At 43.9% G+C, this 16,516-nt stretch overlaps 2 protein-coding genes across 2 annotated transcripts in view; one reads left to right on the top strand and one right to left on the bottom strand.

Moving 5' to 3' along the window:
• Positions 1 to 6,338, bottom strand: part of ADAM9 (ADAM metallopeptidase domain 9) — a 102,811-nt gene extending 96,473 nt beyond the window's left edge. Inside the window, exon 1 of the mRNA XM_049771915.1 lies at positions 6,212 to 6,338. Within this exon, the coding sequence (XP_049627872.1) occupies positions 6,212 to 6,311 (100 nt within the window). The 5' untranslated portion in view covers positions 6,312 to 6,338. The remainder of the gene's footprint in view (positions 1 to 6,211) is intronic.
• A 1,351-nt stretch (positions 6,339 to 7,689) lies between these two features.
• On the top strand, positions 7,690 to 15,843 carry TM2D2 (TM2 domain containing 2). The gene is made up of 4 exons (XM_049771894.1): positions 7,690 to 7,998; positions 11,370 to 11,457; positions 13,692 to 13,807; positions 15,431 to 15,843. The coding sequence occupies exons 1-4, from the start codon at positions 7,772 to 7,774 to the stop codon at positions 15,642 to 15,644; spliced, it is 645 nt and encodes a 214-aa protein (XP_049627851.1). The 5' UTR covers positions 7,690 to 7,771; the 3' UTR covers positions 15,645 to 15,843.
• The last annotated feature ends 673 nt before the right edge of the window (positions 15,844 to 16,516 follow it).

The following is a 16,516-nucleotide window of genomic DNA, read 5'->3' as shown; positions in this document are numbered from 1 at the left end:
CTACAGCCTTATTTTCTTACATTTACATTCAAAAAAAAAAGATTTTGCTATCCAGTTTCTAAATACCCCTTTAGAGAAAATGTCAGCCATTTTTAAGACTCAAGGCCTGAAAAAGTTCTCTGTGTCGAAGTATAGTAAGTTGAAATATTCTAATTCTCATGTTAAAATAAAGTTCTAAAATGCAAAAGCAGGAGCTGGAGAGATAGCATGGAGGTAGGGTGTTTGCCTTGCATGCAGAAGGACAGTGGTTCGAATCCCAGCATCCCATATGGTCCCCTGAGCCTGCCAGGAGTGATTTCTGAGCGTAGAGACAGGAGGAACCCCTGAGCGCTACTGGGTGTGACCCAAAAAAAAAATGCAAAAGCAACAACTCCTCAGACTCCCTACCTCATTCTCAAAGATGTTACTCAGGGTATGGCTCAACAGTAGAGCATACGCTTTGAATGTATGAGACCTGGTTGGCGCTAGGGGAACCACACCAAGAAAAGCATCAAGCAACATCCCACACATTAATGCTTTGGAAAAATTATCTGACTAAAACAACATCACAAAATGAAAAGTAAACTACCATAATCTCAAAATGTACAAATAAGATTATGCAAATAATTCAAAGCACACTTCAATTTTAGTTGGATTCAAATCAAGCAATTCAAAGGTGTTACCAGATTAGATTTACAGATGAGCCAGTTCCATAGAACTGATTCAAAGAACAGCATTAACACAAGAGTCCTGGAAATACCAGTTCAGAAAGAGAAAAAAAGAAATACCATGAGTCTACGTCATGTATTTAAACTTCTGGATATTCCCCTAAAAAAGTTTCAACCATTAAAGAGCTTACATAATAAAGTAGTTTTTTTTTGTTTTGTTTTGTTTTGTTTTGTTTTTATGTATTGATGGGAAGTTACACCCCGCTGTTTTCAGGGCTTACTGCTGACTCTATACTCGAGGTGTCTCCTGACAGTGCTCAAAAGTAGGGTCAGTCGCAGGCAAACACCTTAGACCCTGTACTATCTCTCTGAACCCTAAAGCATGATTTTAAACAAAGAGCAAATAGTTTTGGCAAATAAAAAAAATTTTTTTTTTTTTGGTTTTTGGGCCACACCCAGCGTTGCTCAGGGGTTACTCCTGGCTGTCTGCTTAGAAATAGCTCCTGGCAGGCACGGGGGACCATATGGGACACCGGGATTCGAACCAACCACCTTTGGTCCTGGATCGGCTGCTTGCAAGGCAAATGCCGCTGTGCTATCTCTCCGGGCCCAAGGCAAATAAAATTTTAAAGTTTTTTTTTTTTTTGGTTTTTGGGTCACACCCAGCGGTGCTCAAGGGTTACTTCTGGCTGTCTGCTCAGAAATAGCTCCTGGCAGGCACAGGGGACCATATGGGATACCGGGATTCGAACCAACCACCTTAGGTCCTGGATCGGCTGCTTGAAAGGCAAACGCCACTGTGCTATCTCTCCGGGCCCGAAATTTTAAAGTGTTTTTAAAAACTGTCTTTGACGACTCAGCAACAGTCTGCATGCAGGACAGATCACTCCGCATTTAATGGTATGCTGAAACTAGAGGATGCTCCACATCAGCCTGACATCGATGAAAGAAATGCACAGAATCCAGAGTCTTTAAATATAAGAATCTGTTACCAACAATAGCTAAAATGTGAAAAAGTTTCACCGGGATCTTGAGAATGACTGGAGTTGGACGGACTGGTTTGCCTGAAACCCAGAGTCTGTCTTATGCCAATAAACTGAGGTGAGGCCTTTTTAGTAATCAAGTCAAGGATTTTTTTCCATTTTCCCCATTTCTCTGGACCTATGCAAACAACGGCGATTGCCACTATCACACCTTTACTTTTTTTTTACTTTTATCCTTTAAGGAAAAAAAATACAACTTACTGAACTTAAAAACAAATAACTGTAGTAGAATGCCTGTCTCGAATACAGGCAGGGGATGGGAAGGGGGTAATGTTACACTGGTGAAGGGGGGTGTTCTGGTTATGACTATAACCCAAATATGATCATATTACTTAAATAAAAAATATATTAAAAAACTGTCTTTGAACTCAGAAATAGGTTTTATGCATATATAATTTAATTCTTTTTCATTGAAACTTAAAAAACTATTTTTTTAATTTAAAAGACTGCTTTCTCAAGAATTGGAGCCACAAATACAATGGATAGGCCACTTACTTTGCAACAGCTGACCCTGGGTTCAAATCCCAGACATCCTCTATCCCCAAGCCCTCCAGTTGTAACCCAAAATACAAAGACAGAAATAAGGGGGAAGAGGAGGGGGGAGAGGAAAGGAGAGGAAGAGAAGGAGGAAGGGAGAAAGAGAGGGAGGGAAGGAGAGAGGGAGGGAAGGAGAGAGGGAGAGTGGGAAGGAAGGGAGGAGAAAGGGAGAGAGGGATGGAGAGGGAAAAAGAGGGAAGGAAGGAAGGAAGGAAGGAAGGAAGGAAGGAAGGAAGGAAGGAAGGAAGGAAGGAAGGAAGGAAGGAAGAGTTAGAGGGAAGGAGGAAGGGAGGGAGGGAGGGAGGAAGGGAAGGGAGGAGAGAGGGATGGAAAGGGGAAAAAGAGGGAGGGAGGGAAGGAAGGAAGGGAGGGGAAAGAGGGAAGGAGGAAGAAAGGAAGAAGGAAGAAAGGAGGAAGGGGAAGGAAGGAAGGGAGGGAGGGAGGAAGGGAAGGGAGGAGATAGGGATGGAAAGGGGAAAAAGAGGGAGGGAGGGAAGGAAGGAAGGGAGGGGAAAGAGGGAAGGAGGAAGAAAGGAGGAAGAAAGGAGGAAGGGGAAGGAAGGGAGGGAGGGAGGGAGACAGGCAGGGAAGGAGGGAGACAGGAAGGGAGGGAGGGAGGGAAGAAGAAAGGGACAGATGGAGGGAGGTTATTAATAAGGGGAGAGCCAGAGAGTCTAGACTCTAGGAGATAAATCAAAGCCTGTTAGAAAGAGCAGTGAGGAAAAGACTGTGAGACAGGAGTGAAAAAGAGCTGGTTCCAATCTCAGACACCACAGCATGGTCCCTTGAACAATGTAAGGAATCACTCCTGGATATAGAGCCAGAAATATCCCCTAAACATGGATGGGGTGTATCTTTCCCAAAAGGCATCAAAACAGAACGAATGAATGAAAAGGAATGGAGGGAGAACAGTTGCTCTATTTCAGCAGTTTATTTATGTTTCACTTAGACACAATGATAAATGATAGTAAAAGTCCTACCAAAACCTATTTAAGGGGCCAGAGCGACAGCACTAGTGATAGTAGGGCGTGCCTTGCACGCGGCTGACCCAGGACAGACCTTGATTGGATCCCCGGAATCCCATATGGTCCCCCAAGCCAAAGGCGATTTCTGAGCACATAGCCAGGAGTAATAGCTGAGTGTCACCAGGTGTGCCCCCCCAAAAAACAACTGTTTAATATATAGGGTAACTGATATCATGAACTATACTTAGCAAATCCTCAAATCCTACTCTTTCCTTGTTTCCATTCTTTCCTCATTCTATTCCAAGTATTGCCACAACCTTTTTGTTGTTATTGTTTTGTTTTTTTTTTGTTTTTGGGCCACACCCGGCAAGGATCAGGGGTTACTCCTGGCTATCTGCTCCAAAATCGCTCCTGGCAGGCACGGGGGACCATATGGAATGCTGGGATTCAACCACCTTTGGTTCTGGGTTGGCTGCTTGCAAGGCAAACGCCCTACCGCTGTGCTATCTCTCCAGCCCAGCCACTTATCTTAAATCTGGTTGTAACATACCCTTACTTTTAAAACCTGGTGCTCAAAGAACCTACAGGGTAAATTCCAAAATCTTTACTGGAGGCAGTGGGTTCTCAATAGGTACAGCCCTAAGAAGTTTTTTTGCTTCTAGTGCATATACTTGCCTAGACACTTTTCTTATCATTCTCTAGCAAGTCACATTCTTTCACCCTGCTTTGTTCTTTCTTTCAAAAACGCCTCTACTCACAATAAAACCCTATCCTTTTACTTGAATTAAGAGCAACATAGATTAATTCAAATATTACTGTCCTATAAGACCTTCCCCAACAATCCTCATAAATAATTAAATTTTGGTCAATCTCTGCTTCTCCAAAGCACTGACAATGCTTTTTATCTTCAATACAGGTTTACTACAGTTTTAAAACAAGCATTTGCTTAAATGAGGAACTGAGTTTAAAAAAAAAAAAACTTAAAGCTTAGTTGAAAACTGTAAAAAAGAAAGAAAGAAAAAGGCTAGAGAGATAGTTTAAAGGACTGGAGTGCCAGGCTCCTCCCCAGCACCTCACCTTAAGATGCCCTGAGACCTGCAACAAAGTTCAAGCATGCCTGAGCACCAGCCGGTGTACCCCCCCCCCACTCCCCATTAAAAAATGGAAACAAGGGCTGGAGAGATAGTATGGAGGTAAGGCATTTGCCTTACATGCAGAAGACGGTGGTTCGAATCACGGCATTCCATATGGTCCCCCGAGCCTGCCAGGAGCGATTTCTGAGCATAGAGACAGGAGTAACCCCTGAGCGTTGCCTGGTGTGACTCAAAAACAAAAAATGGAAACAAGGGGAGGAGCTGGGGCACAAGTGGCAGGGCGCTTGCCTTGCACTAACCTAGGACAGATCGTGGTTTGATTCCCTGGCATCCCAGATGGTCTCCCAAGCCAGGAGCGTCACCGGGTGTGGCCCAAAAAAGAAAAAAATGGAAACAAAAGATTAATAGTATTTCTTCAGGCCGGAGAATTAGTACAGAGGCTAGAGCACTTGCCTTGCATGAGGCCAACCTGAGTTAGATCCTGGTTTGCTCTGCGCACTCAAGAGTAATCCTAGAGTGCAGTCACGAGTTAAAAGTGAGCATCACTGGGTGTGACACTTAAACAAAACAAAGTAAAAATAATAATAGTCCATTTACCTACAGGAAGGAATGTAATAATAGACCATTAACATTTTACATAGTGTTGTTTGCATTGGTAAAGCCATAGATAACAAAAGTCCGAGGTGTAAATTCTTCAACACAAAAATAATAGTAAATGTTACATTGATCACAAGAAAAAAACACAACCCGAAAGATTTGGTAGTTTATGTATACAATATTTCAGAATTTGGAGCTTCAAGACTTCTACAATGTGGCCAAGTTTTGTCGCTGGAAATAAATGAACAGGACAATGATAAGGAGGGAAACAAGTTTTCTCCAAAGGTCAGCTGTCCTGAAATAAAATCTTTCTTCATCACCTCTTAATTCTCAAAGCAATGATTGGGAGGGACGGGCGGGTGAGGTGGGTGGAGGAGAATACAAAGCAAAATTGAACCCAGGAGCCAGAATAAAGAAATTATTTCCAAAAATCGGCTATAGTGCTATTGGTTTTAAATTACGATTGCGCCTCTTTCCATATAAGTCAGCGTTTTCCAAGGCAGGGTTGCCCAGCAATTAATAAAGCGATTCCACATAAATTATTTCATTCTTCTGCTTTCCTGGAAGTTAAGCAAAGCAAAGCAGGGGCTGACTTCCCCGTATTCCCAACACTGACGATGAGATGAGCTCATCTGTCAGGGTTTGATCGACTTATTTTTAAGTAGATTTAAAAATAAACAAAGATAAGGTCTGGCTATCGAAAAGGACTGACTCAGATGGTTTCCATCAGGAAGTATCAGTCCTAGAAAATAGCCTAAGAAGAAAAACATTTAAAAAAAACTAAGCCGCCTCTTTTCATTCCATCCCTAAATTTAGCTCAGTGGCCGTCCTGGTGACTCGGATTCCTTTTTTTTTTTTTGCAATGTGTTCAGATTAGGAACTTGCCTAGTTCCCCTTCTCTGGGCCAGTGACGGTAAAACCAACTCTCCGAGGAAGAGCACGCTCCGGTTCTCAGAGCACACACTTGAGGAGGCGCGCGCCCCGCTTTCGGGGCTCGGGGCGCTGAGCAACCCCCCAGGAGGTCAGAATCGGCCCCCGGAGCAGTCTCGAGCGGGTGTCCCAGGGACGAAGCCTGGGGGTTGGGCAGGCCGTCCGGAGCGCTCCGGGACCAGGGGAGTGCTCAAGCAGGATTTGGGGGCGCCAGATCCGGGCGCCTCCCACCGGACCGGCGTCCTCAGCAGCCTGCGCGGACAAACCGAACCTTGCAAACCTGGGTCAGTGCCCGAGGCTTCGCTCGTCCTCTTCTCTCTCCGGCTTGCCTCCGGGGGCCAACTTGGAGCCAGCCCCCAAGTCCCCCCAAATCAGCGCAAAGCGGTGCGGATACCGACCTGGCCAAGCCCCCCCGAGGCCCGGGCCCAGCAAGCCGAGGAAGAGCCACAGCCGCCGGCAGCAGCCCGGGAGCCCCAGGCGCGCGTCCGCTGCCCCCATCGCGGCCGACTCCGCGGGTTCCGCCGAACGGACGGCCGGCCGACCGACTCGCTCGCTCACGCACACTGCGCCGCCGCCGCCGCTCCGGCTCGCTCCATCGTCGCCCGGCCCGCCCACCCCGCCTCTGGGCCCCGGGGCCGCGCGCGCCCCGCTCTGACGCAACTCGGCCGCTGTCACAGCTCGCTCGCTCCCGACGTCCCGGAGCTCCGCTGACGGAGGAAAAAAATCCAGAGCCGAAGCGCCCCCGCCCTCTCTCCCTCCAGGCCCGCCTACTTTCAGGGAACGCTTCAAAGGCAGCTGGAAGGCCCTGAGAGGAGGAGCTTCCCTGAAAGCCCGAGGAGAGATGAGGAAGCCGAATTCCCGCCGGCCCCGCCTCTCTCGAGAGCTCTTCGCTGATTGGCTGGCTGGAAAGTGGGCGGGTCTTCGAGGCGCTCACCCTTTGGCTGTCAGGCGGCGAGGCGTGGAGGGCCCACCGGGGTGGTGCTGGATGACTGGTCCTCAAACTATGGCCCGCGGGCCACATATTGTATTTGTATCTGTTTTGTTTCTTCATTGCAAAATAAGATATATGCAGTGTGCATAGGAATCCGTTCATAAGTTTTGTTTTTACTATCGACAGACCCTCCAATGGTCTGAGGGACAGTGAACTGGCCCCCTGTTTAAAAAGTTTGAGGATCCCTGGTTGAAGACTGAGAAAGCCGAAATCCAGCCTGCCCCGACTCCCTAGCGAGCTCGTTGCTGACTGGTTGGTTGTGAAGGGGCGGAGCTTCAAAGCGCTCACCCATTTGCCGTCAGGCGGCGAGGCGTGTCTGGCGCCGCGGAATACGCCCCACCGGGCTGGGCCAGGGTCTGTGCTGCAGTGTGGCGCGTGAAAGCCAGAGGAGAAATGAGAAAGCCGAAGCCCCGCCTCCCTAGCGAGCTCTTCGCTGATTGGCTGGCTGGGAGTGGGCGTGGCTTCAACTTCAGCTCATTGGCTGTCAGTGGGCGAGGCGTGTGTGGCGACGCGGAGACACCACTCACCGGGTTGAGTGTGAAAGCCTGAGGAGGAATAAGGAAACCAAAATCCGGCCTGCCCCGCCTCCCTAGCGAGCTCTCCTTCGCTGATTGGTTGGTTGGGAAGTGGGCGGAGCTCCAAAGCGTTCGCCCATTGGCTGTCGGGCGGCGGGCGTGTGTAGCGCCGCGGAATACGCCGGAGCAGGCTAGGCCTGGGTCCCTGGAGCAGCTTGACGCGCGTGAAAGCCTGAGGAGAAATGAGGAAGCCGAAGCCCCGCCTCCCTAGATAGCTCTTCGATGATTGGCTGTCTGGGAAGGGGCGGAGCTCCAACGCGCTCACCCATTGGCTGTCATCGGCGAGGCGTGTGTTTGGCGACGCGGAATACGCCCGTCCGGCCTGGCCTGGGCCTGGGCCTGGGCCTGGGTCGGCGGCGCAGCTGGAGGCTTGCGTGTGAGGCCCGGGCAAGATGGTGCTGGGGGGCTGCCCGGTGAGCTATTTGCTTCTGTGCGGCCAGGCGGCTTTGCTGCTGGGGAACCTGCTGCTGCTGCACTGCGTCTCTCGGAGCCAATCGCATAACGCCACTGCGGAACCCGAGCTCTCCTCTCCGGGCGTCGTCCCCCCGGAGGGCTTCCCCGGCGCCCCCAGCTGGGAATATGGCGACGCCCACTCGCCGATCATCTTTTGCGCCTACCTGTAAGCCGCCCTGTCGTGGAGGAGGCTGCTGGAGGAGGGGCCGGGTCCTAGGAGAGGAAGGGGAAGCAGGCTTGGTTGGCTTCACAGACCTGCTCTGGCGCAGGGCCTTTGCATCCACACGCGTTTTGCATCCCTCTGTCACGATTTCTCATTCTTGTCAACCTGCAGTGGGGCACGGTGTGGGTGACAGCCTTGGGATGCAGAAAGGCTTAGGGAGGCGTGACCCCAGGACTCTGGAAGAGGAATACGAGATGGTGCCTGCTCTGCTTGCTCCTGGTTGAAGGAAAATATCTCCTAGGACCTAGGCAACCTTTGTTTTCAACTGAGCCAAATCTCGCCAAAAGCACGATTGAAATTTATTTTGAGAGCCACTCAGGGCACGCACTGACAGAGCCTAGGAGCACAGTCCTGACTCCTGAAGCGGCCGCCCGCACTCAGAAGAGCCAAATTAGAAGTGGAAAGAGCCACTTGTGGCCCACCACTGTGACTAGGTGGATGGATCGGAGCCAGGCACCAACTGTTGATCTCCAACCAAAAAGCAAAGTCTTTATTCCTGCAGAATCAGATCTTTTCATTATTATTATTATTATTTATTTAAACACCTTGATTACATACATGATTGTGTTTGGGTTTCAGTCATGTAAAGAACACCACCCATCACCAGTGCAACTTTCCTATCACCAATGTCCCAAGTCTCCCTCCTCCCCACCCGACCCCCGCCTGTACTCTAAACAGGCTTTCCATTTCCCTCATACATTCTCATTATTAGGACAGTTCAAAATGTAGTTATTTCTCTAATTAAACTCATCACTCTTTGTGGTGAGCTTCCTGAGGTGAGCTGGAACTTCCAGCTCTTTTCTCTTTTGTGTCTGAAAATTATTATTGCAAGAATGTTCATTTTTCTTAAAACCCATAGATGAGTGAGACCATTCTGCGTTTCTCTCTCTCTCTCTCTCTCTCTCTCTCTCTCTCTCTCTCTCTCTCTCTCTCTCTCTCTCTCTCTCTCTCTCTCTCTCTCTCTTTGACTTATTTCACTCAGCATAATAGATTCCGTGTACATCCATGTATAGGAATATTTCATGACTTCATCTCTCCTGACAGCTGCATAATATTCCATTGTGTATATGTACCACAGTTTCTTTAGCCATTCGTCTGTTGAAGGGCATCTTGGTTGTTTCCAGAGTCTTGCTATGGTAAACAGTGCTGTAATGAATATAGCTGTAAGGAAGGGGTTTTTGTATTGTATTTTTGTGTTCCTAGGGTATATTCCTAGGAGTGGTATAGCTGGATCGTATGGGAGCTCGATTTCCAGTTTTTGGAGGAATCTCCATATCGCTTTCCATAAAGATTGAACTAGACGGCATTCCTACCAGCAGTGGATAAGAGTTCCTTTCTCTCCACATCCCCACCAACACTGTTTATTCTCATTCTTTGTGATGTGTGCCATTCTATGTGGTGTGAGGTGGTATCTCATCGTTGTTTTGATTTGCATCTCCCTGATGATTAGTAATGTGGAGCATTTTTTCATGTGTCTTTTGGCCATTTGTATTTCTTCTTTGTCAAAGTGCTGTTCATTTCTTCTCCCCATTTTTGGATGGGATTAGATGTTTTTTTCTTGTAAAGTTCTGTCCCTACCTTGTACATTTTGGAGATTAGCCCTTATCTGATGGCTGTTGGGTGAATAGTTTCTCCCACTCTGTGGGTGGCTCTTGTATCCTGGGCACTATTTCCTTTGAGGTGCAGAAGCTTCTCAGCTTAATATATTCCCATCTGTTAATCTCTGCTTTCACTTGCTTGGAGAGTGCAGTTTCCTCCTTGAAGATGCCTGTAATCTCAATGTCCTGAAGTGTTTTGCCTATGTGTTGTTCTTTATATCTTATGGTTTTGGGTCTGATATCAAGGTCTTTGATCCATTTGGATTTTACCTTCGTACATGATGTTAGCTGGGGGTCTAAGTTCAATTTTTTGCAAGTGGCTAGCCAGTTGTGCCAACACCACTTGTTGAAGAGGCTTTCCCTGCTCCATTTAGGATTTCCTGCTCCTTTATCAAAAATTAGGTGATTGTATGTATGGGGAACATTTTCTGAGTATTCAAGCTTATTCCACTGATCTGAGGGCCTGTCCTTATTCCAATACCATGCTGTTTTGATAACTATTGCTTTGTAGTAAAGTTTAAAGTTGGGGAAAGTAATTCCTCCCATATTCTTTTTCCCAATAATTGCTTTAGCTATTCTAGGGTGTTTATTGTTCCAAATGAATTTCAAAAGTGCCTGATCCACTTTTTTGAAGAATGTCATGGGTATCTTTAGAGGGATCGCATTAAATCTATATAATGTCTTGGGGGTATTGCCATTTTGATGATGTAATCCTGCCAATCCATGAGCAGGGTATATGTTTTCATTTCCGCATGTCCTCTCTTATTTTTTGGAGCAGAGTTTTATAGTTTTCTTTGTATAGGTCCTTCACATTTTTAGTCAAGTTGATTCCAAGATATTTGAGTTTGTGTGGCAGTATTGTGAATGGGGTTGTTTTCTTAATGTCCATTTCTTCCTTATTACTATTGGTGTATAGAAAGGCCATTGATTTTTGTGTGTTAATTTTGTAGCCTGCCACCTTGCTATATGAGTCTATTGTTTCTAGAAGCTTTTTGGTAGAGTCTTTAGGGTTTTCTAAGTAGAGTATCATGTCATCTGCCAACAGCGAGAGCTTGACTTCTTCCTTTCCTATCTGGATTCCCTTGATATCTTTTTCTTGCCTAATCGCTATAGCGAGTACTTCCAGTGCTATGTTGAATAGGACTGGTGAGAGAGGACAGCCTTGTCTTGTGCCAGAATTTAGAGGGAAGGCTTTTAGTTTTTCTTCATTAAGGATAATATTTGCCACTGGCTTATGGTAGATGGCCTTAATTATATTGAGAAAGGTTCCTTTCATTCCCATCTTGCTGAGAGTTTTGATCAAGAATGGGTGTTGGACCTTATCAAATGCTTTCTCTGAATCTATTGATATGATCATATGGTTTTTATTTAGAATCAGATCTTTAAATATCTCTTTTTTGGTCAAATAAGAAAGGGCCTCTGGAGAAATGCAAGGGAAACAGGAAATTTAACTTCAGTTTTGCCCAGATGAGCTTGTGCATGATTGCCAGTGGAAGAAATGATGAAGGCAGAGCAGAAATAGATCTATATTGACCTAGGAGAAAACACCCTGCTTCTCTGATGAAAGTATCCTGTGGGTCTCTGTTGTGTGGTAGTCTCATTCACACCATCTTGAAGACTCAGATAGAAATTAATCTCTCTTGCCTGGTCAAGTATTTACAAGCAGTCAGCTATTTGTAAAGACCCTACAATAATGATCATGACCTTACTTTACAGGCCTGATGAATTTATCAAATGTGAAGAGCCAGTGGATCATGTTGGAAATGTAACCGCATTCCAGGAGGTTGGTCATGGCTGTCTCAAGGTGAGTTTTCGTTTTGTTTTTATAAGCAAACTTTTTCAAAGAGAATGCTTTATAGAAAACATCGTCATAGAAAGCTCTTATAGAAAAATGTAAAGGCTATGATGTTCTTTGTAGTATGAATTTCTCACATGGCCAGGGCCCTTGACTGAATTAGGCATCTCTTTTTCTCAGGAAAAACCTGTGCCAGAATTAACCCAAATGCAAAAACCAACCTGTATCTGATTGCTCTGGTCTTTAAGATTGGGAGATCAAAAGCTAAAGTGCCCTCCCTAAATGATCTTCAAAGCATGTTTTTTCTGAACAAACAAGAGAAAGGTGTATTTTTTGAAAATTAATGATAGGTTATTATCTCTGATATAAAGTGACCTTTAATCAGGCAAACAGTTTCTACCCTATCTTTAGGGAATATGCCTATCTGTATATATTTTTGTAATGGATTATAGCATTCAAGCAAAAGCCTTTAGTAACAGTCACCATGTGGAATGGAAAAAAGCCATTCATCTTCATCAATATTTCTGAAGTTGTGCATATTTCCTAGTCAGTTTCCTCTCCTAAATCAGTAAAATTCATGTGCCTCATTCCCACCTATGGACTCATTACTATTTTATATATAGTATGAGCAGGTAAAGGTGAAATCTGTTGTAATAGAATGATGAGAAAACATTTTTGGTGCTAATTCAGAGGACAAATCTGAAAGAATAACACCAAAAACTAAACTCTCATTGAAATCATGTGTGAAGGAATATTTTAAAGACCAGGGAAATAGTACAGAGTTAAGGCACTTGCTTTGAATAGACTAGTAGCAATTCAGTCTATGGCACTGTATGATCCTTTGAGCACCTCCATGAAGAAACCCCAAAGTCCCAAGAAAAAAGTTTGATTTTCAGTACATTAAGATGTTGTTCTGTTTATTCTTTTTATATGGGACCGGGGAGGGGGGGGGGGGAGGTCACACCCGGTAGCACTCAAGATTTATTCCTGGCTCTGTGCTCAGAAATCACTCCTGGAAGGCACAGGGTACTATATGGAATGCCGGGATTCAAACCACCATTCATCCTGGATCAGCTGCATACAAGGCAAAAGCCCTACAACTGTTCTATTTCTCTGTTCCCCCTTGTTCTGTTTATTCTTATTAATAAGAGTTTGAGTTGGCATTGCATAGAAATCACTTACAAAACCAAGTTGCTCATTTAAACACAGAAGTCCTAAAGGACTGGCAGTGCTCAGGCACCGACATGGGCCTAAAGATACACTCTTCCCTGGAAGGAATATATCCTTATTGTCCATGCTGTTCCCTTCAAATAACACACCAATAATAGTCATAGTGAAGTACTTTGTAAGATATTAGTAGAGAGTGTTCAGCTGGACTTAAAATATGAACTCTAGATGTACTGTGGAAATCACACATCACACACGTTTGTGACCTAAATAAAATCCCATAGTCATCCTGTGAATTCTTGCCAAATTTTACCCATTTATAATGTGTGTGTATACACATATACATATATCATCTATACAAAACAGGTACCTAATACATACTGACCTTATATACTTAGTCGCAAAAGCTCAGTAATGTACTTTTCCCCACTATAGGAATATTAAAGCATGAATATTCATCTTTTCTAAATGATATTAAATAAACATAATCAAATTATTTGTCTATTATTAGATACCAGTCATAGGGCAGAAGTATATTTAAAATAATATATATTTAGGACCAGTACAGTAGGTAGGGTGTTTGCCTTGATCATGGCCAATTCAAGTCAATCCCCAGTTTCCCATATGGTTCCCCAAAGTACTTCCAGGAGTAATTCCTGAGTACAAAGCCTGGAATAACCCCTGAGCACCACCAGATATGACCCCCCCAAAAAAATAACAAAATAAATAGAAATAAGATAAAATAGTGTACATTTAAAGTAAACAAGTTAAATATATGACTAAATTCCTTGCTTTTGAACACAGTTTTATTGCAATTTTGTTACAAAGATTCAGTTGGGTCAGAGACATAGTATAGGGTAAATAGGATGCTTGTCTTGTGTGTTTGATCCCTCAGGTCTACTTGAGCACAGAGCTAGGAGTAGCCTTGAACACATCATGATGTGGCCCAAAAAATGAACAGAAAAAAAAGTTAACAAGTCATATTTTATTAGCTAATATAAAGATATGTATTGTGTTGCTTTGGTAAGTTTGGGGGGTTTGTTTTTATTTATATCTGTCTGGTTGTTATTTCACAGTTTGGTGGTCAGGCCTACAGTGATGTACAACACACTGCAGTTCTGTGCCGGGCTCTAGATGGAATTGAATGTGCCAGTCCTAGAACCTTCCTACGAGAGAATAAACCTTGTATAAAGTAAGTTAATTTAATTTAAAGAGGGTCTTTGGTTCTTGGATAGAGGTCATCTTTTCTTTAAGTGTTAATGGACATTATTTCTGCTGTGCATAATCCATGGTCAGGAATGGAGCTTTTATAGAAAGAACACTGAATTTGAGAGCGGAGACCATAAGTTCTAAATGTCATTTTTACCAACTAGCTAAGTACCTTTGTGTACCCAAGGTATCAGTTCATAAAAGGAAGAATTTCTGCTAGGACCTGGGAGATGGCTGATGATTTGTATGCTGGAACCCCAGTGTAGTCCTGAGTACCCAGACTGGAGTAGTCCTTGAGCACTGGTTGTAGCCCCAAAACATAACAGAACAAAAAATTTCTATGGTAAGTATAAATTCTGGGAAAATAATCTTAGTATTTTAGGAATAAAGGTTTAATTATGAAAAGTGGGTAGTCAGTTTTATTTGGGGGGACATACCTGGCTCTATGCTCAGAGGACACACCTGGAAGTGCTTCAGGAACCATATGCAGTGCTGGGATTAGAACCAGTGTGTGCAGCTGTGACTGCATGCTAGACAAATTCCTTACTTAACCTTTTTACTATGTCTCCAGCCCCTGAAAATGTTTATTTTAAATTTAAAGTACTAAAGGGCCTGGGAAATGATTTATCAATTAGGTACCTTCTTTGCAGCATGAGGCCTCAGGTTCCATCTTGGGCACTACTCCACATGCCAAGTGCATCCCAGCTGTTTGAGATCCTTGGTGTTACAGCAGAGTGTGTGATTTCAGATCACACCCAGTGTGTGCAACTTGCAGTCATCACAAACAGCAATAACAAAGAGCAGGAAAAGAGAAGGGAGTAGAGGAGGAGAATAAAGAATTGGGATTATCTCTGTAAATTCTGGCAAAAACACAGAATTTATAGTATTTGATAATGTAGTCTATGATTACAGTCATTAAGTAGAGTTTAGTGCTTACAATAAAAATTGAAAAGATAGAAACCTCTTTTTCATTGCAATTGAGAATTACAGCTTCAGGGAAGGATGAGGGGAGAGGAGGAGGTGGAAAATGACACTCCTGCTGAACATTTCTTATGATCCCTAGATCATAAGATCTAGGCATTTGATCCTGGCATTTCTTATGGTCCCTAGAAGCCACCAGGGTGACTGAGCACCTCCAGGTAAACTCACTCCAGTCCTACCAGGATGCCTGTTGTACAGATGTACTTGGTCATTTTTGTCCAGTGCAAATTGGTATTTGTTTGGGAAAACTCTGATATTACCAAGTCTCTGATATAAAAGAAATATTTTTTCTTAGCAGGTATCTTTTTAAGACTCCAAATCAATTAAAGATTTCCTTTTACAGGTGGGTGGCAGTAAAGGGATAAGAGGCTTTAAAGGAAATGCTCGGTCTTTTAATTTATATTAAATGTATTGTTTAAGTTTAGGTTTTTGTTTTGGGCCCCACCTGGCAATACTCAGAAGCTATTCCTGGTTCTGTACTCAGGGTTTGCATCTTGTGACACATGGTCTCCTGCATCAAAATAATATCCTTCATCTTTTGAGCTATCTCTTGCCCTAAAGTTGTGAACATTTTGTGTTTTTAACTTTCATATGGTAAGCACCTTCCTTTATATTTCCTTTTCAGATATACAGGACACTACTTCATAACCACCTTACTCTACTCTTTCTTCCTGGGATGCTTTGGAGTGGATCGTTTCTGTCTGGGACACACTGGCACAGCAGTAGGGAAACTGTTGACACTTGGAGGACTTGGCATTTGGTGGTTTGTTGACCTAATTTTGCTTATTACTGGAGGCTTAATGCCAAGTGATGGCAGCAATTGGTGTACTGTTTACTGAAGACCTGATATTATTAGCCCCAAAGGCAAGTCTTACAATTTAATATTTATAAACTCAAAACTGTTTCTTGATATCAAGCCTAACCATTGCTTCCCTACTGTGGAGGAAGTAGGTTTGTTTAAAAGGTTTTTTGGGGGGCCGTAGCGGTGGCACAAAGGGTAAGGCATCCCCCTTGCCCGCTCCAGCCTAGGACGGAATATGGTTCAGGCATCCCATATGGTCCCCCAAGCCAGGAGTGATTTCTGAAGCGCATAGCCGGGAGTAACCCCTGAGCGTCACTGGGTGTGGCCCAAAAAACAAAATAAATAAATAGTTTTCTGGAACTTTGGATTTTAACCCAAATTATACCTCCAAACTAAAAATGACAAGTGTTCATAGGAATCAAATTGGTAATCTTTGTTTGTGTACAAAATATAAAGGACAGTGACTAAATAAGCAGCAAGAGGAATCCATACTCTTTATTTCTGTACATTACAATGCCATCTATCCTTTGGAACAAGTGGACAAAATGAGCAAAATGAGTATTTATAGCCTGTACCTTTTTTGACCTCAGATCTTCATGCAGGGGAAATTTGAGACAACCAATGAAAATCTTCAGCAGAAATAGGCATATTCATGGACTTTGATATAAGTTGAAATTCTGACTTTCTGAATTGAAATTGAAGAATAAATTTTGCCAACCTGGACTGCTGCTTAGATATTTTCAGAAGATACCATATAGTTCAGAATTATGTATGTCTTGTTAGAAACTAGATGTTTAAAATGAACTTCTATATTAGTAGTTTCTATCATTCTACTGAGGTAGTATATACAGTATATTCTTTTCTTCCTTACTATTGTTTTTAAAGCCAATAGTATCAAATATGTCTGGG

This window comes from Suncus etruscus, chromosome 4 (genome assembly GCF_024139225.1).
Source record: "Suncus etruscus isolate mSunEtr1 chromosome 4, mSunEtr1.pri.cur, whole genome shotgun sequence".
In the NCBI taxonomy this organism is placed as follows: domain Eukaryota; kingdom Metazoa; phylum Chordata; class Mammalia; order Eulipotyphla; family Soricidae; genus Suncus; species Suncus etruscus.
Note: the sequence above shows the minus strand (reverse complement) of the source record. Positions and strands in the feature narration are given on the sequence as shown.

What these genes read in the sequence shown, in the direction of transcription:
- TM2D2 (XM_049771894.1), top strand. Translation starts at nt 7,772, where the DNA reads ATGGTGCTGGGGGGCTGCCCGGTGAGCTATTTGCTTCTGTGCGGCCAG. An exon ending in TTGGTCATGGCTGTCTCAAG is followed by an intron (nt 11,458 to 13,691) that starts GTGAGTTTTCGT and finishes GTTATTTCACAG; the next exon opens with TTTGGTGGTCAGGCCTACAG. An exon ending in GAGAATAAACCTTGTATAAA is followed by an intron (nt 13,808 to 15,430) that starts GTAAGTTAATTT and finishes TTTCCTTTTCAG; the next exon opens with ATATACAGGACACTACTTCA.